General features: G+C 36.6%; 9 protein-coding genes across 12 annotated transcripts; 2 read left to right on the forward strand and 7 right to left on the reverse strand.

The window, feature by feature from the left end:
• The first annotated feature begins 666 nt into the window (after positions 1 to 666).
• On the forward strand, positions 667 to 2,766 carry LOC107632099 (protein BASIC PENTACYSTEINE2). The gene is made up of 2 exons (XM_016335745.3): positions 667 to 885; positions 1,614 to 2,766. Exon 2 carries the CDS (start codon positions 1,619 to 1,621, stop codon positions 2,444 to 2,446), a length of 828 nt encoding a protein of 275 aa, XP_016191231.1. The 5' UTR covers positions 667 to 885; positions 1,614 to 1,618; the 3' UTR covers positions 2,447 to 2,766.
• Positions 2,767 to 4,754: 1,988 nt separating this feature from the next.
• LOC107634822 (putative clathrin assembly protein At1g25240) lies at positions 4,755 to 6,395 on the reverse strand. The gene has a single exon (XM_016338235.3). The coding sequence runs from the start codon at positions 6,130 to 6,132 to the stop codon at positions 5,029 to 5,031; it is 1,104 nt and encodes a 367-aa protein (XP_016193721.1). The 5' UTR covers positions 6,133 to 6,395; the 3' UTR covers positions 4,755 to 5,028.
• A 1,159-nt stretch (positions 6,396 to 7,554) lies between these two features.
• LOC107632098 (uncharacterized) lies at positions 7,555 to 9,245 on the forward strand. 2 transcript variants are annotated; one of them, XM_016335744.3, is made up of 3 exons: positions 7,555 to 7,875; positions 7,985 to 8,191; positions 8,727 to 9,245. In XM_016335744.3, exons 1-3 carry the CDS (start codon positions 7,843 to 7,845, stop codon positions 8,991 to 8,993), a joined length of 507 nt encoding a protein of 168 aa, XP_016191230.1. In that variant the 5' UTR covers positions 7,555 to 7,842; the 3' UTR covers positions 8,994 to 9,245. The 2 variants fall into 2 exon arrangements, with proteins under 2 accessions (XP_016191230.1, XP_020975621.1); XM_021119962.2 differs by having other exon boundaries at positions 7,694 to 7,875; positions 7,953 to 8,191.
• Positions 9,246 to 9,422: 177 nt separating this feature from the next.
• IAR1 (ZIP metal ion transporter family) lies at positions 9,423 to 14,926 on the reverse strand. Of its 2 annotated transcripts, XR_015907209.1 has the most exons (12): positions 14,269 to 14,926; positions 14,005 to 14,088; positions 13,830 to 13,879; positions 13,439 to 13,490; positions 12,487 to 12,609; positions 12,109 to 12,353; positions 11,432 to 11,584; positions 11,240 to 11,347; positions 10,551 to 10,652; positions 10,045 to 10,089; positions 9,754 to 9,963; positions 9,423 to 9,686 (listed from the first exon to the last, which is right to left on the reverse strand). XR_015907209.1 is itself a non-coding variant. In XM_016335743.3 (11 exons), the coding sequence occupies exons 1-11, from the start codon at positions 14,585 to 14,587 to the stop codon at positions 9,808 to 9,810; spliced, it is 1,437 nt and encodes a 478-aa protein (XP_016191229.1). In that variant the 5' UTR covers positions 14,588 to 14,926; the 3' UTR covers positions 9,423 to 9,807. The 2 variants fall into 2 exon arrangements, 1 of the variants encoding a protein (XP_016191229.1); XM_016335743.3 differs by having other exon boundaries at positions 9,423 to 9,963.
• A 115-nt stretch (positions 14,927 to 15,041) lies between these two features.
• On the reverse strand, positions 15,042 to 16,897 carry LOC107632096 (oxoglutarate-dependent flavonoid 7-O-demethylase 1). Its single transcript, XM_021119963.2, has 4 exons — positions 16,375 to 16,897; positions 16,041 to 16,288; positions 15,648 to 15,972; positions 15,042 to 15,430 (listed from the first exon to the last, which is right to left on the reverse strand). The coding sequence occupies exons 1-4, from the start codon at positions 16,609 to 16,611 to the stop codon at positions 15,173 to 15,175; spliced, it is 1,068 nt and encodes a 355-aa protein (XP_020975622.1). The 5' UTR covers positions 16,612 to 16,897; the 3' UTR covers positions 15,042 to 15,172.
• Positions 16,898 to 17,810: 913 nt separating this feature from the next.
• Positions 17,811 to 19,317, reverse strand: LOC148572715 (oxoglutarate-dependent flavonoid 7-O-demethylase 1-like). Its single transcript, XM_088508114.1, has 4 exons — positions 18,966 to 19,317; positions 18,650 to 18,897; positions 18,255 to 18,579; positions 17,811 to 18,184 (listed from the first exon to the last, which is right to left on the reverse strand). Exons 1-4 carry the CDS (start codon positions 19,203 to 19,205, stop codon positions 17,930 to 17,932), a joined length of 1,068 nt encoding a protein of 355 aa, XP_088364240.1. The 5' UTR covers positions 19,206 to 19,317; the 3' UTR covers positions 17,811 to 17,929.
• A 144-nt stretch (positions 19,318 to 19,461) lies between these two features.
• On the reverse strand, positions 19,462 to 21,197 carry LOC110262507 (oxoglutarate-dependent flavonoid 7-O-demethylase 1). Its single transcript, XM_021119965.2, has 4 exons — positions 20,764 to 21,197; positions 20,443 to 20,690; positions 20,033 to 20,357; positions 19,462 to 19,961 (listed from the first exon to the last, which is right to left on the reverse strand). The coding sequence occupies exons 1-4, from the start codon at positions 20,998 to 21,000 to the stop codon at positions 19,695 to 19,697; spliced, it is 1,077 nt and encodes a 358-aa protein (XP_020975624.2). The 5' UTR covers positions 21,001 to 21,197; the 3' UTR covers positions 19,462 to 19,694.
• A 146-nt stretch (positions 21,198 to 21,343) lies between these two features.
• On the reverse strand, positions 21,344 to 22,901 carry LOC107632095 (oxoglutarate-dependent flavonoid 7-O-demethylase 1). The gene is made up of 3 exons (XM_088508110.1): positions 22,490 to 22,901; positions 21,844 to 22,416; positions 21,344 to 21,760 (listed from the first exon to the last, which is right to left on the reverse strand). Exons 1-3 carry the CDS (start codon positions 22,727 to 22,729, stop codon positions 21,482 to 21,484), a joined length of 1,092 nt encoding a protein of 363 aa, XP_088364236.1. The 5' UTR covers positions 22,730 to 22,901; the 3' UTR covers positions 21,344 to 21,481.
• Positions 22,902 to 23,003: 102 nt separating this feature from the next.
• On the reverse strand, positions 23,004 to 24,474 carry LOC148572716 (oxoglutarate-dependent flavonoid 7-O-demethylase 1-like). 2 transcript variants are annotated; one of them, XM_088508112.1, is made up of 2 exons: positions 24,030 to 24,474; positions 23,004 to 23,952 (listed from the first exon to the last, which is right to left on the reverse strand). In XM_088508112.1, exons 1-2 carry the CDS (start codon positions 24,267 to 24,269, stop codon positions 23,122 to 23,124), a joined length of 1,071 nt encoding a protein of 356 aa, XP_088364238.1. In that variant the 5' UTR covers positions 24,270 to 24,474; the 3' UTR covers positions 23,004 to 23,121. The 2 variants fall into 2 exon arrangements, with proteins under 2 accessions (XP_088364238.1, XP_088364239.1); XM_088508113.1 differs by having other exon boundaries at positions 23,004 to 23,929; positions 24,030 to 24,330.
• Positions 24,475 to 26,040: the final 1,566 nt, after the last annotated feature.

A 26,040-nucleotide genomic window follows, 5' to 3' on the forward strand; every position in this document is an offset into this window, starting at 1 on the left:
ATTGTGTTATATTTAGTAAAAAGATCTCAGCAAATATTAAAAATATATATAGAGACATAGACACATAATGTGTATACGAAAGTTTTATTTAAACTTTTTATGTGTATAAAAATTAAAAAATAATATTTATATTATTTTTGTGAACACTAATTTTGTACATATGTTTAATGAATAAATTATTATTTGTATTTATGAAAAATACAGACAAATATATTCATATAAGAATAAAATGATAATTGTAACTATAAAGTCAGTGCTAAGAGTATTCGAATATTGGTTATGCAATTGATTCGTTAGGATACTCTTAGCACACGTAAGTCAGTTTTTGTAGTTATAATTATTGTTTTATTTTTATATAGGTACATTTGTCAATATTTATATCTTTTATAGATACAAATGATAATTTATTCTATGTTTAATGATATAAAAAATTTGCCAATGAGTAATAACTTAAATGGCATAATCTCCCCAATATCCCCATACTCAATTAAGAGGTTGCGGGTTCGAGTCTTATATCTTTGGTAAAAAAAAATGATATAAAAAATTTATTACTTATTTTTAATACTTAAAAAAAATAGATAAAAAATTGTATAAAAAAATTACATATAATATTATTCTATATTTATACTTATTATAAATTAAATTTAACATAATATAGTGGCCATCGGGAACCCTATTTTTTAGATCCGATTTCTCTCTCTCTCTCTCTCTCTCTCTCTCGTTCACGTTCAGATTGTTTTAGTTTGGTGATTCTCTTTCCTCTATTCGCACTCTCTCTCTCCTCTCTCTTTCTCTTTCTCTTTCTCTCTCTTTCAGATTTCTGTCTCTCTCATCTTTCTCTCTCCAGCAAGGGCCAAACCCTAAAGAGCCGTTTGCACCCACCAAGTAAGTTTTCTCTCTCCTCTCTCTTCTCTCTCTCTCTCTCTCTCTCTCTCTCCTTTAAAATTTGAATAGATGGGGTCCTTCATCAACCGTCGAACCCTCTCATTTCTTTTTGCATCCTTATAAATATTCTGTTATATGAATTTTCCTTTTTAGTATTTTGGATTTTGTTTGCCGTTATAAGCTAGATCTCCTATTCAAGTTCTCACAATTTTGGAACCCTAGTTCTGATTGTTGGTTAGCTCAAATGGGAATTGGGGATCTGCGCCAGATGCTATGTTTTTGTGTGTGTTCTGTTTTGTTCTCGGGAAAATGTAGGGACCACAGGGACCTTCAGATCGTGAGTTTTCATCTTTGTGGTGACTCAAAATCGAGGAAGTTCCCGAGTTCTTCACTCGGAAATGCTAAATCTAGATTTGTCTGAGCGTGATTTGGTAATTTAGCTTTGATAATGTCGGAAAGTTTCAATATTCTGTCGAACCAAATTGTGAGGGTGTTCCACTTAGAAGGCAAGATCTATTTGGGTCCATTGCTTTCGTTTTTCCCCCTCTCTGTGCTTGTTGGTGTCGATTTATTTTCTTAGGTTCAGCTCATGGACTTTGAAAAGTGCTTCCAGATTATGTTTCCGTGGAATGGTGTTATGCTAAGGCTTTGATGATGTACACTGAAAAAAGAAGCAAAAGACATAATTTTGAAACTTCGTGATCTTTTTGTTTCTTTCCTTTGTGTAGTTGTCATGGATGATGATATGTTGAACATGACCAATTGGGGATACTATGAACCCTTCAAAGGAGGGCATCTTGGCCTGCAGCTCATGCCTGGTATGACAGATCGTGACACAAAACCATTTATGCCTGGTCGGGATCCAACTATGTTAGTTAATACAAATGGAGCATTTCACCCTCGAGACTGTGTAGTTTCCGAAGCACAAATGCCAATCAACTATGTGAGGGATAGTTGGATAAGCCAGCGAGATAGGTTTTTCAATATGCAGCCTACCAATCCCAATTATCCTGTTCTTCCGGAAACTTCAGCCGCTCCAACACAAATTACACAGCCACCTGATACATCAAGAGATGAGAAGGCTGATATAGTTGAAGAAACAGTGCAAAAGGAAGGAGTCCAACCAAGGAAACGGCAGGGTAGGGTTGCCTCAACAACTCCAAAAGCGAAGAAACCAAGGAAGCCGAAGGATAAAAGCAATGCTCCTGTCCAAAGATCAAAGCCCATGAAGACAATTGAGTTTGTAATAAATGGAATTGATATGGATATTTCCAGTTTACCCATTCCAGTTTGTTCATGTACTGGGACTCCGCAGCAGTGTTATCGCTGGGGATGTGGAGGATGGCAGTCTGCTTGTTGTACTACAAATGTGTCGACATATCCATTGCCAATGAGCATGAAACGACGTGGGGCAAGGATAGCTGGACGGAAAATGAGCCAGGGTGCTTTTAAGAAGGTATTAGAGAAACTAGCAGCCGAAGGCTATAATTTTGGTAACCCAATTGACCTGAGGAATCACTGGGCTAGACATGGCACCAACAAATTTGTCACTATCAGGTAGTTAGGTGCTTCTAAGACCCATGACCTATGGTCTGTTTAACTTGTATATAACACCTGTGTTGAGTTATTTCACACAGATGTTGAGTTATTTGTTCTCAGTTATCTAAGAATGTCTTGGTATGGTACTTCTACCTGAAATTTGAACATTCCATTTCTTTTGTTCTTTTACCATCTTCTTATGTGACAAGGGATGGCTATGTTGGTATGGCATTAACATTTATGTAGATGATCTTTTACTAGATCGACTATTTTTGGGTAATACTCATTCACATTTTAATTGTATTTGCTCAAGTTGTTGACTAATGTTATGATCTTTGTTTTAGATATGTTACTATTAACAATGAATTATAGTTTCATATTTAGTTTGTCCTAAAGGTTCATTAATCATATGCTGATTGTGCTTTTTTTATTTAACCAATCAGTTTTGTAGTTGCATAGGATCTTGATAGCAATACTTTCACTTAACTGCTTGAGACGTACCCCATTTAGACTTCTTTTATCTCGGTTAGAGTTCTAGCACAACATGCTTTTCCTTTTTCGGATCTTCAGATCTTACATCTATGATGTATAATCTCAAGTGAAAGTCTAATCTTTAGTGAGTGTATAATCCGCCAAATATTCCATGCCTCTGTGTTGTAGCAGAATGAGATGAAAAAATCAGTACAAGGTAGACATGATTCAATCCCGGTGATTTTTAGCTGTCAATGCAATGTAACGACTCCATATGTTTTGCTGGCTCTTATTATTAGTACAGCCGTACAGGATTGTGATATTGTCGAAAATAGGAATTTGGCCTTGGTACGTTTAAGGTTTAATCACTATTTTTGTTGTGAATAACTAAGCAGTTTTGTTTGGTGCAACGAACTGGCAAGAGCTTATCAACTAAAACTAATTTTTCTTAATGTTAGCATGAATCTGATTCTGATTCTGATGTTTTGTTAGTTGGCAACTCTTAATGGAATGCTGACAAAATATGGATGGATTCTTTAATTAGGAACCTGTCGATAGTATTACAACTTTATCCTGTTTGGCATAAATTAAGGTAAGAAATTTTGGACTTTGTAGTTTGTATGTCATTTTGGTTTTGTCAATTTTGTTAGAGGTGTATGAGTATGAGTATTAATTAACGATGTGTGTATCAGTGCCATATAAATTCTTAGAGCGTACAAAATAGCTTGCGAATTTTACTATAACATACTAAAAGGAAGAGATGGGGATGCTACATATTGTACTTATGAAATGCTAAATACATAATATCACTGCCCAAATAGTCAAATGGAACCTGAGGCCTGAGCTGAGCGTAAAAGTTGTTGGTGGCAATGGATGTACATAATTTTCGATAATTGTAAGAGAAAGTATAAGTAATTAATATTTACTTAGTCAATATTAGTTATTTAAAATTTAGGTTTATAATTTATAGTATAAAATTTAATATAAACAAAATAATTTAAAAAAAGTTGATTGATGTTTACTGAAAAAGGTTGGTTTATAAAGATTAGGGTTAAGTACGATTTTGGTCCTAAGGTATAAGTATAGGTCGAAAATTTGTCTCTAACTTTTTTTTTACATATATTTAAAACCAAGTTTTAAAATTGTACTTTTTACTTAAATATTAAAATTTTGGACTAAATTATTCATAACAAAAAAAAATTATAAAATAAAAAAAGAGAGAAAGAGAGTGTTTCTGTTCATGTAAAAGGGGAAGGAAAGAAGAAGAAGTTGTCTACGATCCACCTCTGTCTCCGCCTCCGCTACCACCTCCATACGATTTTGGTGCCTAAGGTAAAGATGATTTTAAAACTAAGTTAAACCTTAGTGATGATTTTATATACAAAAAAGAGGTTGGGGATGAAAAAAATTTTCGGCCTATACTTTAGAAACCAAAATCGTACTTAACCCGATTATTATTTTTGCTCAAAATTGTGAGCAATCAATTAATAAAACGAAAAAATGAAAAAGAAAAAGAAGATAAATATAGAAGAACAATACCAGTCATCTAATAATCAACTGACATAAATTTATGCTGATGCTTTTTGTAATTTTGCTGGAAAAAAAGAAGCAAATGAACCTCTTGCAAAGGTGGAAAAAAGTTGATAGCACTAGCCTTGCTCCATTGGGGATCCTCTGCTTTCTTTTTAAAAATGAGTAACTTAACCCACATGTAAAAGGTAGTCAAGGTTAGTGTGATTTAGCTTATTTATCTTTTAACCTTGGATTTGGAATGAATGGTGGTAGTACATGGTTCTATATTACAAATGCGATGCAACAACACGCACAGAATGCAAAAATGAATGCATGAGTGAAGGAAAATGTTGAATATCTATCTAATCATAAGATTAAGAACAATAAGAAAAGAAAAGACAGTTGTACATAGAGATTTTTAAAACTCTCCTAATAAACTGAATAGGTGGGATTCAAAAATTCCTCTGCAAATGAGGATCGGAGAAGAGGAGGATACATTGATAAAAGAGATATACGTGTTTCATAACATGTAATGGATAAGGTCTAATTTCAAAATGGGGGGGAGCCATTACATTTATTTTAAGCAGGTACGCTTAATTGGTTATGATGATGATATCCTCTCTAGAAACTAATTAGATCAGGAAGAACTTGAGGTGGAGGAGGAGGAGGACATAGGAGGCTGTAGTCATATGATGAATCCAAGAAAGGGTTCTTGTTTTGCCATGAAGAATAATCATCAACATCATCAAACACCTCCCACTGCTCTGTGATTACCGTCTTCAACTCTTTCTCCATGCAACTGTCGCTCAGCACAATGGCCATGTTGTCTCCGCTGCTTATGATTCTTTCAAGATCCTCAATGTCTTCATCGGAGATTCTTTCAATCTTGGGGCACTGAGAGGCGTTGAGGACACCAATCACCTTACAGAACTTGAAGTAGCAAGACAGATCCTCGCCTTGGGACGACGCTTTCTGAAGAACCTTGAGAGCCACGGCAGCCTCTTCTCTGCCACCAACATCGTAGATTCTCATCAACACATTCGCCATTCTCTTACAGAACTTGCTGTAAACGTCGAATATCTCAACTATCACGCAATCCATGGCTTCAAGGATCAGTGCATTCTGCTTCATGCTCTCGTTCCGGGGCTTTATGTGAAGGAGCGAGTCAATCAGCGCCTGAAAATTCTGCAACATTTTAAGCTCCTCCATCAACGTCTCCTCAACCTCAAGACCATCCTTCTTGTTGTTCTTCATGCTCACCCTCTTGAATTCGGAGGAAACGAACGCTGACCTTTGGTCCAAGTAATTGAAATAGGCACGCACGAAGGAGTTGAATCCCCAAGCTTTTGAAGGGTGCAGGTATCCATCGGAGAAGTTTGAGAAATCGAAGGGTAACCTTCCCATCTTCTGCACCGCAGCAATGTTGGTGCAGAAGACGCCATGCATGAGCATGAGGCCCTTGATGGCAACCACCCAGTTCTTCGTCTTCTCCATTCGAAAGGACAAGGCGAAGAGCAGGGGCTTGAGGTGCAACGGGGACGTTCGGAGCCATTGAAAGACTCTCTGCACGTTCTTGCAATCGATGCAGTGCTCATCATGGCTTGTAGCCTTGATGACCACCGCTTCGAAGATAGGATTTTGATATGGACCGTTATGCATCAATTTAGCGGTCCATATACTTTTCCTATCTTTGATAGCCCCCGTTGCCTTTTGCCATAGCCTCATTTTTTTCCTTTTCCCTCCTCCTCTTCGTGATTCTCTTTTTATTTGTTAAGGTTTTTTCTTCCTTGAATGTTCCGTTATTACGGTTAGCGTATGTTTTGAAATTACCGTTTGGGCACGTGGATATTGGCGGCAACAAGCAAACAACAACAACAACGAAGAAGAAGAAGAAAGGTTGTTCTTCCTCCTTGTTCTTGTTCTTGCTGTTGTTTTGTTTTTTCCCGTCCAACTATCTAGAATGTTTTGTTGGAAGTGGGTTTGTGCCATTCACGATGGTTGTAATAAACGTGTATTTTGGAGTTTCATGTGGTGGAATTTGGTAGTTTGCAGCTTGTAATGATGTGTCAGCCAGAAACACGCTTTGCTTATTTCTTTCTTTCTTTTGTTAATGTGATGAGTTGTCGTTTTATGGAGTGACTTTGTTTTAATTTTGGATGTTTGTGCTATCATAATTAACAACTAAATATAGATTAATTTAATCACTAATAGAAATTGGTCCAAATAGAATAATAATCAATAAAAACTTTGATGTTCACTTTTTCATATCAGAACCATATAGGTGATATTTGATGGGGTTGGCCTCTTGCTGAATTGCTTGCCTCTGTCGCCCTTTAAAAGGCAATATTTGGATGCATGGAAAATCATTCATCAATAATTGGTACTATTTTCGGCAGTTTGAAAAATGAAAACACAACATATATGTATGTGGAGCAAGATTTGTGGTATTTAATATTGCTAACACTTAATTTTCGGCTATAAATTCAGAATTAAGTTGTAACAAGCCTCCTATTCATATAGTTAGTGGGAGTGAGTTACTTCTCCTGTGGACTGTGGTGCCAACTTGTTTGTTCCTTTTGCTTTTTGGGTCTACTACTGTCCCATTTTCCAACACTAAACAAAACATATGTCATTCAGTAATGTCTGATTTGTTCATTTGCAATTTAATTAATATAAGACATTAGTATATATAACCTAAAATTAAGCAATATAGAAATAAAGATAATAACATAAAGCAGAGTTGTAAGGCGAATGCAAATGATGTAGGCTTTCCCCACCAAGTGCACCTTTGTCGTCCTCGATATCTGCAAATGGCAATAACATTGAAACTAGAACAAATGATACCAATCCCATTCCGATCCTACAAAAAGCATGTTATATATGGATTTAATTAAAAACCATACATGCATCGATGTAAACGTAGTAGTAGGGGGCATTCAAAAGTGAGAATGAGGACTAAAGTGATAGCAAGAATGACGCTATGTTTCTTGCTTTCGGCTCTTTGATTTTGCTCTTTACGATGATGGAATGTCTTGTGTGTTGGGTGTAGCAGCAAGCAAGCACAAAATCCCCCTTCTCTCCTGCAGGAGGTGAGAGAAACTAGAAAGAGATTGATGCTTACATTTTCAACAAAGCAAAGCAGAAGAAGCTAAGAAAGCCAATAATAAAAGGAAAAGCGCAAAATCGTATTTGAACCCTTTTGGGGTTAAAATATTCATAACTTGGGTGAAATACCATTCTATTTTGCTTTAATTTGTACCTTGGCTTCGTCTTTGCACTGTGCGTCACTAGTCTCTCTCTCTCTCTCTACTCCTTTTTATGCTGCTCACTGTCCCCTCTCTTTTCCTCTTTCTTTTTCCTCTCTCTACTGGAACAACACATACACAACACTAAATTAAAGTGAGAGCACTGCTTCTGGCATGAACTTACAGGTTCATGGGATTTTCATGCGCGGATCATTTCATTCTTGTAAGTCCCTCTTACTATATAAGTTGCTGCATGAGAGAGGCAATTTTAATTAGCAAGCTAATTAAGTAAGTAAGAAGCTTTCATTTGTTGTGTATTGCATTATTGTCAGGATGAAAAGGAGGGAGATGAGAATGGGAGCAGTGCAATAACTCAGCAAGGTCAAGGAAGGGCCTTCATAATGGAAGTGCATCATCATCAGCATAGTAATAATGAGAACAACACAGATTTCTTTCCAGTGGAACACCCCATGGAGCCTACAGATGAAGATCGTCCAGTCAAATGCCCAATGCCCGAGTCATCCGTTATCAATAACAACGTAAGCAACGTATTCATTATCTGCATTACATGTTTTCTTATGTTATGGCGTTTGCATGAAGAACTAATTAAACCACCATGCTGATATAAATTAAGTAGCTGCTTCATATTATTATAATGGTCTCTTTCACCAAGGAGGACTATGAATTTAACTTGTATATGGTTCTGCCAGTTTTGCAGTACCATTTCACTGAACACATCATATCTTGAGCAATGTAGAGATCCACTCTATATTTCTCTCTCTCTCTCTCTCCTCAATCAATTATTGGTGTTTGGTGTGGTGGGTGAACTTTGTATTTTTATGGTACTGTGAATTCATATATAACATAGAATACTGTATATGAAATGGACATGACTATTCATATTGCCTCAAGACAAATTCTGCTACAGTAATATATAATATATTGCTCATCATCTAGTGATCTTGGTGTTTATGAAGCTACTCTTTTCTATTGTCTTATGGACTTGTTCTAAAGGTAAACACTTAAAACTTAATTCACAAAATATGTTGTGGATGTTATAAATGGCTTTGGCAGGATGGTGGCGTGCATGATAAAAGACATGCAGAAAGCTTAAGGAAGAGAGTAGAGATATCTGAAGCCACAGTGGAAGGAGGAAGAGTGGCTACCTTGGATACAGAGCCTCGTGCTCGAGGAGTCCGAAAGAGGCACCACACCCTCACACATGGAGGAGACCTTGTAATGACTCCATTAATCAGAATGCCAACGCCTCCTCCCCTCCCCTCACACCAGAATATTGCCATCTTTGAAATGCTTCAGCAGTTGGACAAATTTGAGCCTTAATTTTTTTTATAAATTTTAAGGGAAGATAGAAAGAGGAAGTTCCATCACAACATTATATGTAATCATAATGCATTTTGATTTCATATTGGTTTAGAGAACAAGAGGAGAAGCATAGTTACCGCATACTACTCATTATATATCGTGGTATAAGAAAAATGTACCTCTCATGTGTTTCACTAAATCCAGACATTATTATACCTTATGTCAATTATAAAGACTAAATCAATATTTTATGAGCTTAAAATTTTTCCATTGCTTGGCACCTGGTGATTGGATGTTAGTATAAATGCTCTATGCGATATTCCAAAATCTAAACCTGCATCCAAAAAGTTTGCCGAAATAGTGATGGACCACGAGGTCACAGCCAGGTTCAGTTCAATTTTAATAGGAAGGAAATCAACTAATAAAAGATATAAAAAGAAATATAAATAAGACAAACCCAACGTTTTAACTCACGTGTATAAGAAAGAGGAAAGCATTTTGACTGCTATACAGCTCAAAAGAAAGAAAAAGAAGAATGTTACAAGCTAACATAATCTGACAAAGACAAAGAGCTTGTGCTACGGCTAGTATCATTAAAGGAGCATCTCTACTATACAAGGCTTCACTCAGCTGGGGAGAAAGGAATCATTTCAAGCATAAGCCCTGACCATTCTGTTTGATCTATCATTTTCTTCCAGTTCCTCCTACAAGCTTTTCCGGGTCCACCATTTTAGCAGAGAATAATGAAAATCATTTCTAGACACAGTTTTGCATATACCTTTTCTGAAAATAATTGGCACATCAAGAATAAATGATAATTTAAATTCCTCATTCATTCTACAAGGGAGATAACAAGGGCAACAGCCATTCCCATTGCCAGCGAGATAATTTGGACTACTGTACTTCTGAATGTTGTTTTCCCATTGTTATTCATCTCTGCAAGCACACCAGCTATTGCAATATATATAAATCCACCTGCTGTAAATCCCTATCAAAAGGTAGATAGATATGTCATTCCCAAAATCAATTTTAGAATCAACCAATAGATTTATTATGGACAATCCCTCACCTCAATCAGAGATGACTGTCCAGGATCTTTCCCCCAGAGAAGAGCCTGCATCCATAACAGTGATTTACTATTCCATTTTGTGTTCACTCTTGGACACAGTAACCATTAATGGTGGCAAATCTAAAAAGCTGAGAGCATGACATGCCCTACCTCTGTTTAGGGTATGGGGACATGGAAATGAAAGAAGATGTGACACATACAATTGTTCCGGTAGAACATTTGGATAATAATGACCTTGTTACCACACAGGAATCTAAGGCAGTATAATATTCCCTCTTTTTAATCATTATGTCATTTTAGTTTGGTAAGCAAAAATGATTGAACTGTTTGCTCTTTCCAAAACATGCAATAGTTGATTGTCTTTCTATTTAACCGCCAAAAAATATTTTTGAAGACTGGATTGTCATTATTCACATTCCTATTTTTGTTTATATGTTTGTGTATTTATATCTTCAATTTCTGGATCCACTAAAAAACAGACTGTATTTGGTGAAGGCAGCACTCACCAATGCAGTTCCTGCAAGTGCTACGAGTGCTGATAGAAAGTTGAAGAACAAAGCTTTTGGTATGGTGAAACCAGATCTTATTAGAATGCCAAAATCACCAACCTGTTTGTAAGGGAAACAAATAACATTAGATATTTGACCAGAAACAGACCATACTAATGCAAGGTACATGATGACAAGTGATATTATAGCCAAAAAAATATTAGAATCTTTGACGAAAATCACTGTAAACATTTAATCGTAAGAGATGGTGGAACCCATTTTTTCATCAAAAGGCTAAGGATAAATTTATCTCATTATGGCAAAAATTCTGACTGTCTAGTATGTATATTCTTTTCAAATTACATGCTGAGACCCAAAATGTCATAAAAGTGTCGCATGCAGCAGCTTTGCTTATCCAATATGGAAATCATACCACCCAATGAACAACTTATATTTCTCAGAACGAGCTATTGAGGAAGGCTACTTAAGATATGGCAACCAGATAGACCAAAGTTCCAACAGCATGCATATATGTTACACAATCTCTATTGAAAATGATGCTATGTATTAAACACACAAAAGTTTAACGCCTTTAAGAAATATCTGTTGCCATTTGTGTCATGCCTGAATAAACAGGATGCTGTAGCAAAATGTTCTGCAAATAGGCATAGTACTATGCATGATATAGAATAAGGACTGATTTGAACCTCTTGAGGGAGCTCATGTGCAAGCAAAAACAGAGTTCTAGACCAACCGCCAACAGATCCATAAAGCAAGAATGCACTTCCTAGAGCCATTCCATCGGTGAAATTATGCTGCGATATTAACACAGTCAGCATGAATACATTGAAAGCCTTCATTTAAATTCAAATATTCAATAAAAGGTAAAAATAGCTTACAACTCCATCAGAGAACAGATTGAGATAGCCAAACACAAGACTTGATGGTTGTCTAATGGGTTCCTTAACATCTGAGGATTTGGTTGTGGAGCTACCTACAGCACTAGCCTTGACATTGTCGCCTTTGCCTTTGGTTGCTTTGCCACCAGTTCTCTGTAATACAAGGATATGTCATATATACGACAAACTTGTCTCACCACTTCCCGTATTCCATTCAAGTTAAAGAAGCTGTCTAAGTGTTCACACTACACTGGACTACAAATAATATTAGCAACTATCTAATATTACTAAATTTTTAACTATATTTTCAAGATTAAAATGCAAAGCCAGCCCAAAAACTACTAGAGATCTCAATTTAGTCCATTGTTGCTACATATGTTGTCAAATAGGGACATCCTATCTATATAAGTATAGTCTTCTCTAACCTATCAAATGCACTCTACACTTAATAACTTTGACTTATGAAGGGAAAATTATGTATAGTAAGAAACCATATTGTGATAAAATAGTTTGTATTCGATTTTTGCTCCTAATATTAACTTATGATGTGATAACAAAAGTATGACCACGTTAACTATTTAGTTGTATACTTTGTATCATTGTATGCACAATGTATTTTGAAAACCAGGCTTATTCATTCTGAAATTGAATCAACAATTTGTAAACAATCATCTTACCTTTCTTAGTGACGATTCAGATTGAGATGGATTATCTTCTTTCAAGTCATTGGATACCTGTTTGGAATCTTTTCCCTCATCTAGAAATTTCTCTTCTTTTGTATTTGAGTTGCTATCATCCTTCAACTTTTTCTTACTGTTGTGATTATGGTGGTGGTGTCCATGTGTCCATGAACTAGCTCCTCCAGAGTTTTCTTCAACATACCTCACTACTTTCTCCACAAGAAGAAAGAGTGCAATTCCAGCTGCAAGAATTGCCAAACATATAAGAATTAATATGTGATATACCATAAGAAAAGGAAGCCAAATATGCTACATATCTTTGCAAGGTGAGAATTGACAACGTTGCTAAGAAAGATCAAACATATCATTACCAACCTAGGATGGACATTCCCGTAGAAAGATCAGCTATAGAATGTGCATGTGCATGTCCATGTCCATGGCCATGTCCAGAACTATCATCATGATCATGATCCCCATGAGAATGGGAGTGTTCACCACCTACAGTAAAAGAGAATCATATTAGGTACGAAAAAGGAAGAGAAATATAATTAGAAAAAAGAAAAAAAGAGAGACACAGTGAAACTAGGAAAAGGAGGAGCTATCCTCCATACAAAAATAGGAAAAGAAGGAAAAAGAGGAAATGTTCTCTGTCAACAACACAGCAATGCTGCCCAGTCTCAACCAAATCAGAGATGGAAAGTGGCTTCTAGATTGCAGTGCACAGAAAACTTATAACCTATATACCCTTTTTCCAAGCCATGCACGTTGCATTTGCCCCTACCCTGCTTTTTAATCCCTCTGTCTTCCCATACTAAACACTTCATACATGTTTCAATGTTTCATTCAAGGATTGATTAACAAACTTCAGAATTTTTACACTTTCATAACATTATTAACCAAACTAACAAAGCTTGGAAACTACCAATGCTGTAGGGTCAGCACCAGTTCAAAAAATAATAATAATAATAAAGGAAGAAAGAGATATACACACCACATACGCTAGAGAGAGAAACATAAGGTCCCCCAATGATATCAGATAATGGAATACTAGCAATTATAAGATTTAAACACACATAAAAGCATTAAAATATTGCTTAAGAACCAAAATTAAATGAAGTTAAGAGACACATTCATAGTAAAAGCAAAAATTTATTTCAAGCATTTTCCTCCTTTTTCTTCTAAATTTTCAATTGGAGGGTGGGGGTGCTGAATGGAGTTTTTAAGAATGTATTTTCAAAGGAGCAATGAATTTGCCTAATGAGTAAACTTATTTTGTGAAAATTCAGGCATCAGCTATATTGAAGACAGGTTGTGTAGCATTTCATACCAAATGCGTGCGGTAACTGGTGAAGAAAGGCATCCCCCAACATAGCTCCCGCCTGCAATAGGCATGATCAATGAGAACAAAGGGAAAGAAATGTGAATCAAAGAAAAAAAACGGAAAAGGAAGATATTACTATGTTGGTGATAGATAATTACTCAGTAACTTTCTTTGTCAATCTGGTCTGTGGCTTATATCAAATTCAAAACTAGATTGTCCATGTAAAGTGAGTAATGAATTACAGGACATGGTTTGAACTTATTCATAAATAGTTTTACGGAAAATAACAGATGGGATAAAGTAGTAATCTTGATGAAATAAACAGTGTGAATGAAAAGCAATCAAAAGAAGCATTCAAGGTGCTGAAGGCAAATAAAGGAGGTCGAAGAAACCTAACCCCGAATAAAGCCAAAGAATCAACAACGGCCTTGGATGGTTTCCCTTGCACTGAAACAGGAGAGTAACCCAGAAAAGTTGAGTTTTGCGCAACGTAAATAGTCCCTTTATGATGTTTGAAAAGATCAATTTGGATTGTATGATCCATAATATAGAATGAGAGATAAATTACTTACCAAAGATTAAAGGGAGGATAATGAGGCAGACAAGGGAAGCCATGCTCACGAGAAATGAACAGCCCAGCGCATTCAACCAAAGGCCTAACATCAAAATTACAAATAAAGAAGAAAAGAGAAGAGCCAGTTACAGAAGAGTTGAATTGAATGTGTGAATCAACAGGAAAGAGCTGAATTTGCAGCAGATAAAACATAAAAACAGAAAAAGCGATAGATTAACACATAGAATGGTCAACTGGGCATATTCACAAACAGATGGAGTACCTAAACCAGATAGCTCTGTGACCTCAATATGGTGGTGGTGCAGATGCCCATGATGATGATGATGACGGCCATGATCATGGCCATGGTCATGAGGATACCCAAAGCCATAAAGCTTCATATCTTCCTCCTCCGCCAACTCCTCGGGAAGCTTGTGGTTATGATGAGCATGGTCATGGTCATGGTCGTGGTTGTGGTCATGGCCATGGGTACAGAAGGAGGCGGAAGAGTGGGAGTGAGGGTGATGCTGATGCGCAGTACCCAGATCCAAAGAAAAGAGAAGAGTGAGAGCCGCAAAGAGTAATGAGTGAAGCAATGCCATGAGAAGTAAATTGGTATTAGGATTAGGAGCGTGATTTGCAGGTGCCTTCTATGGTGATGTAGCAAACGATTATTAGAAACAGCACGATTATTCCCACTATGATCCCGAACGTTATTACATCCATTTTTCACCTAACATAACTTATACCTTCATTATTTTCAATTTTTCATTTTTGTTTCTTCTTCGCTTATATCCAGGCTACTTGAACTCGAGTTGAGTGAGTGCGGTGCAGCCGTACCACTAATAGTCAATTTTGGACTCCAATAATCATATTCATTATCATTCTCAAAACTTAATCAATGAATGTGTTAGCTTATTATTTATTTTTCATTCTTCAAACAAAATTTTAGACTACACAAAGATATTAAAATATTCTTTTTTTTTTTATATATTTTTACAAAAAAAAAAAAACTAGTCATTGGTAAATACATAAAAGAGAACACACAAATGAGTATGATCTGCAGAACATGGTTAAGCATTGAGTTTGAGAAACAGGCTCCTGTTATGAGTTCTTACAAGAGAGGAGTGAATTTATATATGTATACAAGAGACGGAGGGTAATCAACTCCTAGCCTCTAACATGTTTTAATGATTTTCATGGTGTATCCTGAGTTCATCAAGGTGTGATTTCCCACCAAGTTGTCGTGACAAGTACCATCTAAAGTGTTCCACTACGCTCATACTCTTAAACTGCGCTGGTCTTTCTGAGGTAACAAGGCTTGGCGCCGGAGCTATCATTGCCCCCCTGTTAGGGCTGTAAAAGGTAGCTATAGACATCCTCTCCTTCTTTGAATTAACTGTTGCTCGATGCTCAACGCTCTGGAAAATCCCGTTAGTCATCATCTGCAAAACCATGTTAGCAAGCATCAAAATCGTCACAATATAATCCACTTGTGTTAGATGTACTCATTTTAAATAAGCTATCAAACTCACTCATGTGAGTTCTATTATGACTTGTGATAGATAAACTATTGCTAGCTAACTACTAATTCAGTAATCAGTAGTATCACATTGACTAATTCAACAGTCAAGTGGGGCTTGAGTATTGTTGGTCAAGTACCTCTAAAGTGTCTCCAATGTTGATGATGAACGCATCAGGGAGGGGCATAACAGGAATCCACATGCCATCTTTTCTTATTTGAAGGCCTTCTACATCATCAACTTGGAGTAGGATTGTGATGCCACTAGCATCAGAATGAGTGTTCAGGCCAATGACAAGTTCTGGTTGAGGGCATGGAGGATAACAATTGATCCTCATTATTTGTGTACCTTCCTTAAATGGCTCTTTAATTTCCTTGGGGTCTATTGCCAGAGCATTTGCCATAAGCTCCAGGATTTGGATGGAAAGGTTTTCCAGTTCTGCAGAATATGTGTCTAAATCATCTCTGCATTCAAACCAAAGTTATGAAATCACCATATTATAGACTCAAAATCTAAATGCCAACTAACTGACCTGAATGGGAGGGGGATATTGGGGAACAAATGGGGTTTCCTGATGTGAGATGGGAGTGTGATCATGTAAAATCTATCTGCCCAATCTAGTTTCTGTGCCTCAGATACAACAAAGGACTGACCAAATCCCTGTATATCTCCTTCTGTCTGCCAAAACCTGTTCTTGTCTTCCATTGGAAGATCAAAGAACTGTTTAGCACCAGTTTTCACATTTTTCACCAATGAAGTGCTCACTCCATGATTAACCAACTGTTGCCAATAAGAACAAAGTTTCTAGCATCAAAACTTAAAAAAGAAATCATACTCACAAGTACTAATAGGACTAACAGGAGAACCTGAAAGAAGCCCCATTCTTTGCAGGCATGAAACAGTTTCTGCAGCTCAGATTGCTTGAGATCTTGGGACAACAATTTGGACAGGTCAATCACTGGAACATGAGGCAAAGACTCACTAATGGTGGTAGATAATAGCGGAGGGTCTTGATCTGGACGAATATATTGTTGTGGAACAGTGGTCAATGGCTCTTTTGCTAGCTCTTGCACACAAGGCACAAGAATAGATGTTGCTTCCATTCTTCTCCTTCTTCTCTCCCTTGATTATCAGGAATCCTTCTAATATTTGCACCAAAAATAATTGTTGTGGTTACGGTTTTACTAGCACAACAAACCAAAATCCTAAAAGACAGAAAATAAAACATGAATTTTATTCATGAACCCTCCAAATAAGGTATCCTATCTTTGCCTGGATCTATCTTTACAAAAAAAAAAAAAAATACAAAAGAAAAATCAAAACAAGCAATTGTACACAAAGAAACTATGATGACAATTGGATTTGATTTGGAAATGTTTTTGAAGAAATGTTTGTATTTTTGATAATCACAAGTGGTTAATAAAAAAATTATGTATTTATGTTTGTAGTTTTAACAAATCAAGTTTATGTATATAAAAATTAAAAAATCTAGTATAATATAAAATAGAGCTAAGTTAAATTTTAGGAAGGAATTAAAATTTATTTTGCAAAAAAAAGGATAAAATTAAAATTTTAAGGGAAAAACTAAATTAAAATTTTGTATATAATCTATAGAAAAAAATTGAAAGAAGGGATTACCCCCTTCTGCTTAATGAAACTCGATTCTCGAGCTCTGAATATAATCCTATATATTATATATAATAAATATTAAAATTTTTTTATTAATTATTGTTGTTACCTGTGTTTATACTTTTACTTTGAATTTTTAAATATAAGTGTTACAAATTTTAAAATATTATCTTTTAAAATAAATTTTAATAAACTATTTATAAAAGATAAAATTTATCAAATTAAGAATAAAAATATTGTTAGAGAGTTAGTAAAATTTATTATTATTAATTAGCAGTTAATCAGTAATATTTAAAAATATAAACTAAAAATATGTTATTAAATTATTAAACTAAAAAAATTAAATTAATAACTAAAAATACTAATAAAAACTAATAAATTCTACTGATTCTTGAACTTTTGTCTAAGAATAATACCCCATCACCGTATAAAATGGGACTTAAACCATGCAAAGAACCATATTATTCTTGTACCCTGGCCTAACGAGGAAATTTACTAGCTACGAGCACAGACAGCGTAATAAAATTATTAATGGCAATATATAAATTCCACTTAATGTGGCAACCGATGAATTATGATAATAATTCTTTTTTTTTTTTCTGGGTATAAGCTAAGGAGCTGGAGAAGTCTCCTAGTCTCCATGATTGAAGTTATTTAGTGTAACTATTACAAGTTTACAACAAAATTATGCAGTGTATAGAATATGCAGTAGCACGGTATTTTATCGTGAACAATCAGCATACACAATTATCAGTGTTCTTATTACATAATATGAGCTTGTAAGAGGTTTCCTCACTTTCCATTTGGGATCCTAATGCTATCAAGGAATGATTTCCCACGCAGTTCTTGTGAGAGGTATCCTTTGAAGTACTCCCCGGCGGCGATTCTCTTGAACGCTGCCGGTGTTTCAGGAGTAACAAGGCTTGGTGCGGGACCAATAATAGCATCTAAAGCAGGGTTGTAAAATGTTGCTATGGAAAGCCTCTCCTTTTCTGAGTTAACCGTTGCTCGATGTTCAACGCTGCTATAGATTCCATTCGTTATGATCTGCCAAATCAAATTCACATAAATCATTGCAATTCACATAAATTCACTGTGGCTAAAAAAATGTAAGTACCTCCAACATGTCCCCAATGTTAATGATGAATGCATTAGGCAGGGGCCTAACAGGAATCCAGAGTCCATCTTTTTTAATTTGGAGGCCTTCAACTTGATTGGCTTGAAGAAGTATGGTGAGGCCACCACCATCAGAATGAGAGCTCAGTCCCATGGCAAGCTCCGGCTGCGGACACGGCGGGTAATAGTTCATCCTTACTGATTGCTCAGCTTCACCTAACATGTCCCTTATTTCCATGGGGTGTATAGAAAGATCATCAGCCATAAGGCCAAGCATTTTCACTGCAAGCTTTTCCATTTCTCCGCAATAGTCTTCCAAATAATCTCTGCAGCTTAAAAATTAGATGCTGTATGACTTTTGAGATAATGGAAAGAGTGAGAGAGAAAAGGAAGAACCTGAATGGTAGGGGAATCTTTGGGAACAAGTGGGGCTTTCTGATCTGATGTGGCAGGGTGAACATGAAGAACATGTCAGCCCAGTCTAATTTCTGTTCATCAGAGACTACAAAGGCCTGACCATATCCCTGCACATCTCCATCTATCTGCCCAAACCTCCTCTTCTCTTCCACTGGCTGATTGAAGAAATCTTGAGCACCTTTCTTCACATTCTCCAATAATGAAGTGTCCACTCCGTGATTAATCAGCTGTATATATAATCATAGTCAAACATCAAAACCATAAACACTCATAAAATGCTTTTAAGATATGAAACCTGAAAGAATCCCCAGTCTTTGCAAGCATAGTGCAGTTTCTGCAGTTCAGGTTCCCTGTGATCTTGTGACAACAATTTGGCCATGTCAATGACTGGAACTTGAGGCAAATCATGAGGATTAGTGGAGGTGGTGAAGATTGGACGGTCATGCTGATGACGAACATAACGGTGTGGAACTTGTGCTAATGCCTCCTTTGCTATTTCCTGCACAGAGGGAACTAAACCAGATGCAGCTTCCATTCTTAACTTTTAATTGATCACACTCAAACTAACACCAACACACCATGAGTTCAATATATCCTTCTCCCTCTACAAATTCAGACGTCATCATGAGTTGAATATGTTCGGTTGTTCATTTGTCAATTTCACGTTATATTGACTAAGAAGATTCCAACCTCAGTAATATGTCACATACTCATAATTTAGTTGACTAGGACTACATAATAACAATATAATATATGACAAAATAGATACCAGTAATTCCACATCGCAATTAATACATAATGAAAATATCCTCAATATTATTATGGAAACTAGCAAAGCAAGTGAACAATTAGTTCCAACTAACGTTCAAACTCCAAATTTCTTAATCACTCAAATTTGTTACATGTAAATCAAACACTGAAATGAGACAGCTTTTATCATTCACGTACAAAAAGAAAAACAACAGAACAAAGAAAGTGAATGGCAAAGCAATCCCAAATGCTAGTATCATATCCATATTTTCATTTAAGAGGTTTCCTGATTTTCATTTTGAAGCCTCATGCTCTGAAGGTATGATCGGCCGCGGATTTCTCTTGAAAGGTATCCCTTGTAATATTCTTGCACACTAATTGTTTTGAACACAGCTGGTGTTTCTGGAGTCACAAGGCTTGGTGCTGGTTTCAGAATAGAATTGATATCAGGATTGTAAAATGTTGCTATAGAAATCCTCTCCTTCTCTGAGTTTGTTGTTGCTCTGTGCTCAATGCTTCGATAAATTCCATTGCTTATCATCTGCCAATTCCCAATCAGTTAATAATCTTTGTTAGAACTAATTGTGTTTTACAATCCATTGATGACATTACCTCAAACATGTCTCCAATGTTAATAATGAAGGCATTGGGGAGTGGCTTAACAGGAATCCACATTCCATCTTTTTTAATTTGTAGACCTTGTATTTCATTGGCTTGAAGAAGGATGGTGAGAGCAGCAGCATCAGAATGAGGATTGAGTCCCATCACAAGGTCGGGTTGGGGACATGGTGGATAATAGTTCATCCTCATTGATAGAGTTCCTCCACCAAACACCTCTTTCATCTCCGTGGTGTGGACTTGCAGGGCATCTGCCATAAGGTCAACCAATTCCATAACAAGTTTTTCCAATTCTAAGGAATAGGCCTCTAAGTTGTCCCTTTAACCAGATCCAAATATCATGAGACATAGTCATAAAATCAGAAGCATGATGTATAAAATGACATGCACAAAACAGAAAGAACCTGAATGGTTGGGGGATGTTTGGAAACAAGTGTGGTTTCCTGGAGTGAGGTGGCATAGTGACCAGAAAGAACATGTCAGCCCACTCTAATTTCTGTTCCTCAGAGAATACAAATGCCTGACCATATCCCTCTACATCTCCTTCCTTCTCCCCAAACTTCCTCTTCTCTTCCACTGGAAGATTGAAGAATTCTTCAACTCCTTTCTTCACATTCTCCACCAATGAATCGCTCACTCCATGATTAATCAGCTGTAAGATACTCAAAAGTCAAAACAGTGAAGTGCTCTTACATCAACAACTGTGGATGAAGTTGATGACAAACCTGAAAGAAACCCCAGTCTTTACAAGCATGGTGCAGGTTCTCCAATTCAGGTTGCTTGAGATCTTGGGACAACAATTTGGCCATGTCAATCACCGGAACTTGAGGTAAAGGCTGGGTAGCAGTGGCAGATAAGATTGGACGTTCATTGTGTGGACGAACATAGCGGTCTGGAATGGTGGTTAATGCCTCCTTGGCTATTTCCTGAACACAAGGGACTGTGACGGTTGCTATTTCCATGATCAATTAGCAACACTCAGTGTCAGAGATGGATCAATGAGTTTGGCTATGCAGTGCTTCATAAATGTTCAACTCAAACTAGGATCGGTGACACATAATGAATTTATTTAGGAACATTAACAGTGGCGGAAGTAGAATTTTACTATTAGGGGGCAACTTCTTATAATTAATGTTAAATCTACATCTACAATATTATACTATGGAAAAGTTTTTAAGTATACGGTGTTTCAGTAATTGTCAACTATAACAATTCTCATTGACTTAATCAAGCCAATCCACTCATGAAGTGACTTGTGCCGGCTAAAACTGCCACTCTTTCCGTCATTTTCATTGCACAAGAAACTTATCCAGAAATAATTAAATTGTTGTTTTTTATTCTATTTTATTTATTTTACAAAGGGAATGGGATAAATACAAGATCAAGACAACAAAGAAGCAAACTTTATTACAAAGAAACTTTTGTGCGTGCCACATGGATATATTATGTGTCTTTGACTTTTTTGTTTTCATCTTGGTTATGAATCTTGAAGTTATCAAGATATGATTTGCCACGAAGCTCTCGCGAAAGGTATCCTTTACGGTATTCAGCTACAGTAGTTGTTTTGAACATTGCTGGATTTTGTGGTGTAACAAGACTAGACACTGGACCCAAATTTCTGTGTGGCTCAGCGTTGTAAAATGTAGCTATAGAAAGCCTTTCCTTGTCCACATTAACTATTGCCCGATGTTCAATACTTTTGTAAATTCCATTTGTTATTATCTGCACCCACGCATGACGCATGCATGATTTTAGAAACATAGTTGACAAGTGAAAATAAAAATTGAAATTAAGGTAGCATATACCTCCAATATGTCGCCAATATTAATAACAAAGGCATTAGGAAGGGGTCTGACAGGAATCCAGATTCCATCTTTTTTGATCTGGAGACCCTGCATTTCGTTGACTTGGAGAAGGATGGTGAGGGAACTACCGTCAGAATGAGGATTGAGTCCCATGACAAGTTCTGGCTGGGGACATGGTGGGTAATAGTTCATCCTCATTGATAGAGTCCCTTCACCAATTTGCTCTTTTATTTCCATGGGGTCCACTCTAAGGGCGTTTGCCATAAATTGAACCATTTGGATCGCAAGTTTTTTCATTTCCGCACAATAAGTCTCTAAGTTATCTCTGAATGGTAGGGGCAGGTTGGGGAACAAGTGTGGTTTCCTCAAGTGAGGTGGCATAGTCACCATATAAACCATGTCCGCCCACTCTAGTTTCTGTTCCTCAGACACCACGAAGATCTGACCATATCCCTCTGCCTCTCCTTCCTTCTGCCTTAACTTGTTCTTCTCTTCCATTGGAAGATTGAAGAATTCTTCAACACCTTTCTTCACATTCTCCACCAATCCACCGCTCACTCCATGATTAATCAGCTGTACAATATTTCAAAGAATCATTACACATGATTATTTGATGTCGGTAGGAATTAATTAATTAAAACCGTACCTGGAAGAAACCCCAGTGTTTGCATGCATGGTGCAGGGTCTGAAGTTCAGATTGGTTGAGATCTTGGGACAACAGTTTAGCCATGTCAATGACTGGAACTTGAGGTAAAGGCTCATTAGTCGTGGTGGCAGATAAGACCGGACGCTCGTCATCTGGACGAACATAACGCTCTGGAATGGAGGTTAATGCCTCCTTGGCTATTTCCTGAACACTAGGGACTACGATACTTACTTTTTCCATTAGCTTCAACTAACACTCGCACATATTAGCTTGTTTTACTTCTCACTACTTGCTTCAACTATATATTAATGGCTTCCCTGTTACGTGTGCTCTATTTTCAACTCCCAAGAGTCAATGATATAATATCAAATTATCAATCACATGATACATGCACTTAACATAACAATCCAACGGATAATATATTAAATTGGAGTAACTATGTAGCCTGTACCAGTTGGTTACGCTACTAATAATCTTTGTATACTGAATGAAGGAGATGAATAAAGAAGTTCAAATAATGTCTCATTATATTGTTAACAATAATATGATATGTTTAAACAAAGACTTTAGTTACATTGTGTTTTAATTTTGAACATAGTTACATAGACACATACATTTTGTCTTCTCTTTAATTACTCAGCTTCTTTTGCGATCTTCATGCTATTGAGGAAGTTTTTCCCACGAAGTTCCTTTGATAGGTAGGCAGAGTAGAATTCTTGATAGGCAACACTTTTGAAGATTGCTGGTGTTTGAGGAGTAACGAGGCTTGGTGCTGGACCTATAGTTGATCTCATGGCAGGCACGTAAAATGTGGCTATGGAAATCCTCTCTGTCTTCGCATTTACTATTGCTCTGTGTTCTATACTTTGGTAAATCCCATTTGTGATTATCTCCAATATGTCTCCGACGTTGATGACCAAGGCATTAGGGAGTGGTTTAACAGGAAGCCATTGACCATCTTTTTTGATTTGGAGGCCTTCAACATCATTGGCTTGGAGAAGGATGGTGAGTGCACCACCATCAGAGTGAGGATTGAGTCCCATCACAAGCTCCGGTTGGGGACATGCTGGATAATAGTTCATCCTCATAGCTTGACTCCCACCACCAAACAATTTTCTCATTTCCTTCCTCTCCACTTTCACTGCATCTGCCATAAGCTCAATCACTTGGACCGCTAGATTCTTCATTTCCACACAATAAGTATCCAAATCATCTCTGAAAGGTTGGGGTAGGGTTGGTAAGAGGTGGGGTTTTCTAATTTGAGGTGGCAGGGTTAACATGTAAAAGACATCTCCCCATTCTAGCTTCTGTTCCTCGGAGGCCACAAATAATTGTCCATATCCCTGTATGTCTCCCTCCTTCTGCCTATATTTGTTCTTTTCTTCCATTGGAAGATTGAAGAAATCTTTACTACCTTTCTTCACATTCTCCAACAATGAACTGCTCACTCCATGATTAATCAGCTGCATGTATGTCATATATGCAATCACTACATACAAAATAATAATAATCCATCAGCAAGAAATTAAATAAAATAAACCTGAAAGAAACCCCAGTGTTTGCAGGCATGGTGCATGTTCTGGAGTTCAGGTTCCTTGTGTTGTTGGGACAGCAATTTGGCGAAGTCAATAACAGGAACTTGGGGCAAAGGGTGGTTGTTGGGGGTGGAGGATAGGGTTGGACGCTCATGTTGTGGGCGGATATAGCGTTCTGGAACATTGGGTGATGCCTGCTTTGCTAGTTCTTGCACAAACGGCACTAAAAGTGATGTTGGTTCCATATCTGATGATGATCAGATACTTCTTGTTTATTATATGGATTCTTTTGCTCGCTTTAAAATTAATTACTAATTAGTACCAGTGTTACATATATGTCAGACATACAGGATGAGATGATTCATGCACCTGGTAGTTTTTGGCTTGCTATCCCCTGGTAGTGTTGACTCGTGTTAAGAGAGTTGGTGATTTGGCAAGTGCAACCTAAAACTCACCGCTTTTATCATTATAGCATCAAGTATCACAATGGAGTGTTAAGGGACAGTAAATTTTGTGATTTATAGTCATTAATTAGTTATTATTGATATTTTTAATAGGATAAAATTTTATTTAATAGTGTGATATTATTACTCACTCTTTTTTTACTAATTAAGTACTAGACAAATTTTAATAAAAGTATTCTCCTTTAGACTTTCTTTAAACAAAATTAAATCTAAACTCTATATATATATATATATATATAATTCAAGTAAAGACAAAAGATATGAAAACTAAGGAGAAGTCTAGGTGAAGTTATGAATGCTGCCATCTTTTCAATGAACGCTTGGAATGCTTCTGTATCTATTGTGGCTATGTAGGACATGAATGAAGAATATGCAGCAACTACTTTGAGGATATAGTAAAGGACGAAGTGAAAGAAGATAGATGGGGAGGTTGGTTGAAGGCGGAACAAACAAGCTGGCGAGTGGAGGAACAGAAGGAGAATGTTAATCCTAATGCTCAAGGAATGGAGATCAACAAAAGGAAGACCCTGAGCCACCCAACACCAGCAAGTCTGTTGAAGAGCTTTGCTAGCTTGTCAGTGAAGGAAAAACAGGAGAAGCAAGAGGAGGAGGTGTACAGTTCGATTAATGGTGATGGTGAAATAAGTCAGAGAAAAGGAGAGTGTGGCAAGTCGGGTTAAAATTTGGTTCGAAGACAGCAACTAATCACCTACCAGGCAGCAAAGGAGGTAGAAGAGGAAAATGGGTCTGTTGCAGGCAGGGCTGGAAGTGAGTCAAGCTAGCTCATGAGCGGCTCGTGAGGTGGTGAGCCAAGCTTGAGCCTGAAATTGAGCTCATAAATTAAATGAGCCGAGTTTGAGCTTGGATAAGCTCAGCTCATTAGCTCGTGAACTGGCTCGATTATATATATATATAATAACAATTTTAATTATTTTTTGGTGACTAAAAAAAATAATTAAAATTGTTATTATATATATATAATAACAATTTTAATTATTTAATATTTATATTTATTTTTTACATATAATTTTAATATAGGACATAAATAAAAAATTTATAATTTATTGATAGATAAATAATATATAAAATTGATCTTTTCAAATATTTTTAAAAATATATAAATTATAATTTATTGATATAAAATTATAGATTATGTATTTATGTTTCTCTTATTTGAGCCAGCTCGTGAGCTTTTGGTGAGCCGAGCTTGAGCTTAAGAAATAAGCTCGATTGTTAATGAGTCGAGACGTGAACCAAGCTCAATTTTCGTGAGCTGAGCTTGAGCTTGATCTAGCTCGGCTCATCTCGGCTCACTTCCAGCCCTAGTTGCAGGGGAAGAAAGTAGGAATGATGAATTGGAGGGTATGGGAGACACTTTGAAGTCAGGCTTTCAAATTGGTCAGAGTTCCTATGCGGATACTAGCAAGAAAAGGTCAATGAAACTAAAACATACGGCAAAGAAACCTGATGAAAAAATAACCAAGCAGATTGGAGAGAAACGGAGAACAGGGGAAAAGATACAGCAAATGTGAAGAAGCAATGAATCAATAAG

The sequence above is a fragment of the Arachis ipaensis genome, chromosome B3 (assembly GCF_059453495.1).
Source record: "Arachis ipaensis isolate K30076 ecotype BB chromosome B3, ASM5945349v1, whole genome shotgun sequence".
Classification (NCBI taxonomy): Eukaryota; Viridiplantae; Streptophyta; class Magnoliopsida; order Fabales; family Fabaceae; genus Arachis; species Arachis ipaensis.

Excerpts from the sequence above, each read along its gene's own strand:
- LOC107632099 (XM_016335745.3), top strand. The coding sequence starts at position 1,619 with ATGGATGATGATATGTTGAACATGACCAATTGGGGATACTATGAACCC.
- LOC107634822 (XM_016338235.3), bottom strand. The coding sequence starts at position 6,132 with ATGAGGCTATGGCAAAAGGCAACGGGGGCTATCAAAGATAGGAAAAGT.
- LOC107632098 (XM_021119962.2), top strand. The coding sequence starts at position 7,827 with ATGAACTTACAGGTTCATGGGATTTTCATGCGCGGATCATTTCATTCT. Across the intron at positions 7,876-7,952 it reads GCGCGGATCATTTCATTCTT|CTTTCATTTGTTGTGTATTG; the intron begins GTAAGTCCCTCT and ends GTAAGTAAGAAG. Across the intron at positions 8,192-8,726 it reads CATCCGTTATCAATAACAAC|GATGGTGGCGTGCATGATAA; the intron begins GTAAGCAACGTA and ends TGGCTTTGGCAG.
- IAR1 (XM_016335743.3), bottom strand. The coding sequence starts at position 14,587 with ATGGCATTGCTTCACTCATTACTCTTTGCGGCTCTCACTCTTCTCTTT. Across the intron at positions 13,491-13,829 it reads ATTCTTTGGCTTTATTCGGG|GCGGGAGCTATGTTGGGGGA; the intron begins GTTAGGTTTCTT and ends TGCCTATTGCAG. Across the intron at positions 12,610-13,438 it reads CCAGTTACCGCACGCATTTG|GTGGTGAACACTCCCATTCT; the intron begins GTATGAAATGCT and ends CTTTTACTGTAG.
- LOC107632096 (XM_021119963.2), bottom strand. The coding sequence starts at position 16,611 with ATGGAAGCAACATCTATTCTTGTGCCTTGTGTGCAAGAGCTAGCAAAA. Across the intron at positions 16,289-16,374 it reads AAGAATGGGGCTTCTTTCAG|TTGGTTAATCATGGAGTGAG; the intron begins GTTCTCCTGTTA and ends TATTGGCAACAG. Across the intron at positions 15,973-16,040 it reads AATATCCCCCTCCCATTCAG|AGATGATTTAGACACATATT; the intron begins GTCAGTTAGTTG and ends GTTTGAATGCAG.
- LOC148572715 (XM_088508114.1), bottom strand. The coding sequence starts at position 19,205 with ATGGAAGCTGCATCTGGTTTAGTTCCCTCTGTGCAGGAAATAGCAAAG. Across the intron at positions 18,898-18,965 it reads AAGACTGGGGATTCTTTCAG|CTGATTAATCACGGAGTGGA; the intron begins GTTTCATATCTT and ends TTATATATACAG. Across the intron at positions 18,185-18,254 it reads ACATTGGGGACATGTTGGAG|ATCATAACGAATGGAATCTA; the intron begins GTACTTACATTT and ends TTGATTTGGCAG.
- LOC110262507 (XM_021119965.2), bottom strand. The coding sequence starts at position 21,000 with ATGGAAATAGCAACCGTCACAGTCCCTTGTGTTCAGGAAATAGCCAAG. Across the intron at positions 20,691-20,763 it reads AAGACTGGGGTTTCTTTCAG|CTGATTAATCATGGAGTGAG; the intron begins GTTTGTCATCAA and ends AGTATCTTACAG. Across the intron at positions 20,358-20,442 it reads AACATCCCCCAACCATTCAG|GGACAACTTAGAGGCCTATT; the intron begins GTTCTTTCTGTT and ends ATCTGGTTAAAG.
- LOC107632095 (XM_088508110.1), bottom strand. The coding sequence starts at position 22,729 with ATGGAAAAAGTAAGTATCGTAGTCCCTAGTGTTCAGGAAATAGCCAAG. Across the intron at positions 22,417-22,489 it reads AACACTGGGGTTTCTTCCAG|CTGATTAATCATGGAGTGAG; the intron begins GTACGGTTTTAA and ends AATATTGTACAG. Across the intron at positions 21,761-21,843 it reads ATATTGGCGACATATTGGAG|ATAATAACAAATGGAATTTA; the intron begins GTATATGCTACC and ends GCGTGGGTGCAG.
- LOC148572716 (XM_088508112.1), bottom strand. The coding sequence starts at position 24,269 with ATGGAACCAACATCACTTTTAGTGCCGTTTGTGCAAGAACTAGCAAAG. Across the intron at positions 23,953-24,029 it reads AACACTGGGGTTTCTTTCAG|CTGATTAATCATGGAGTGAG; the intron begins GTTTATTTTATT and ends ACATACATGCAG.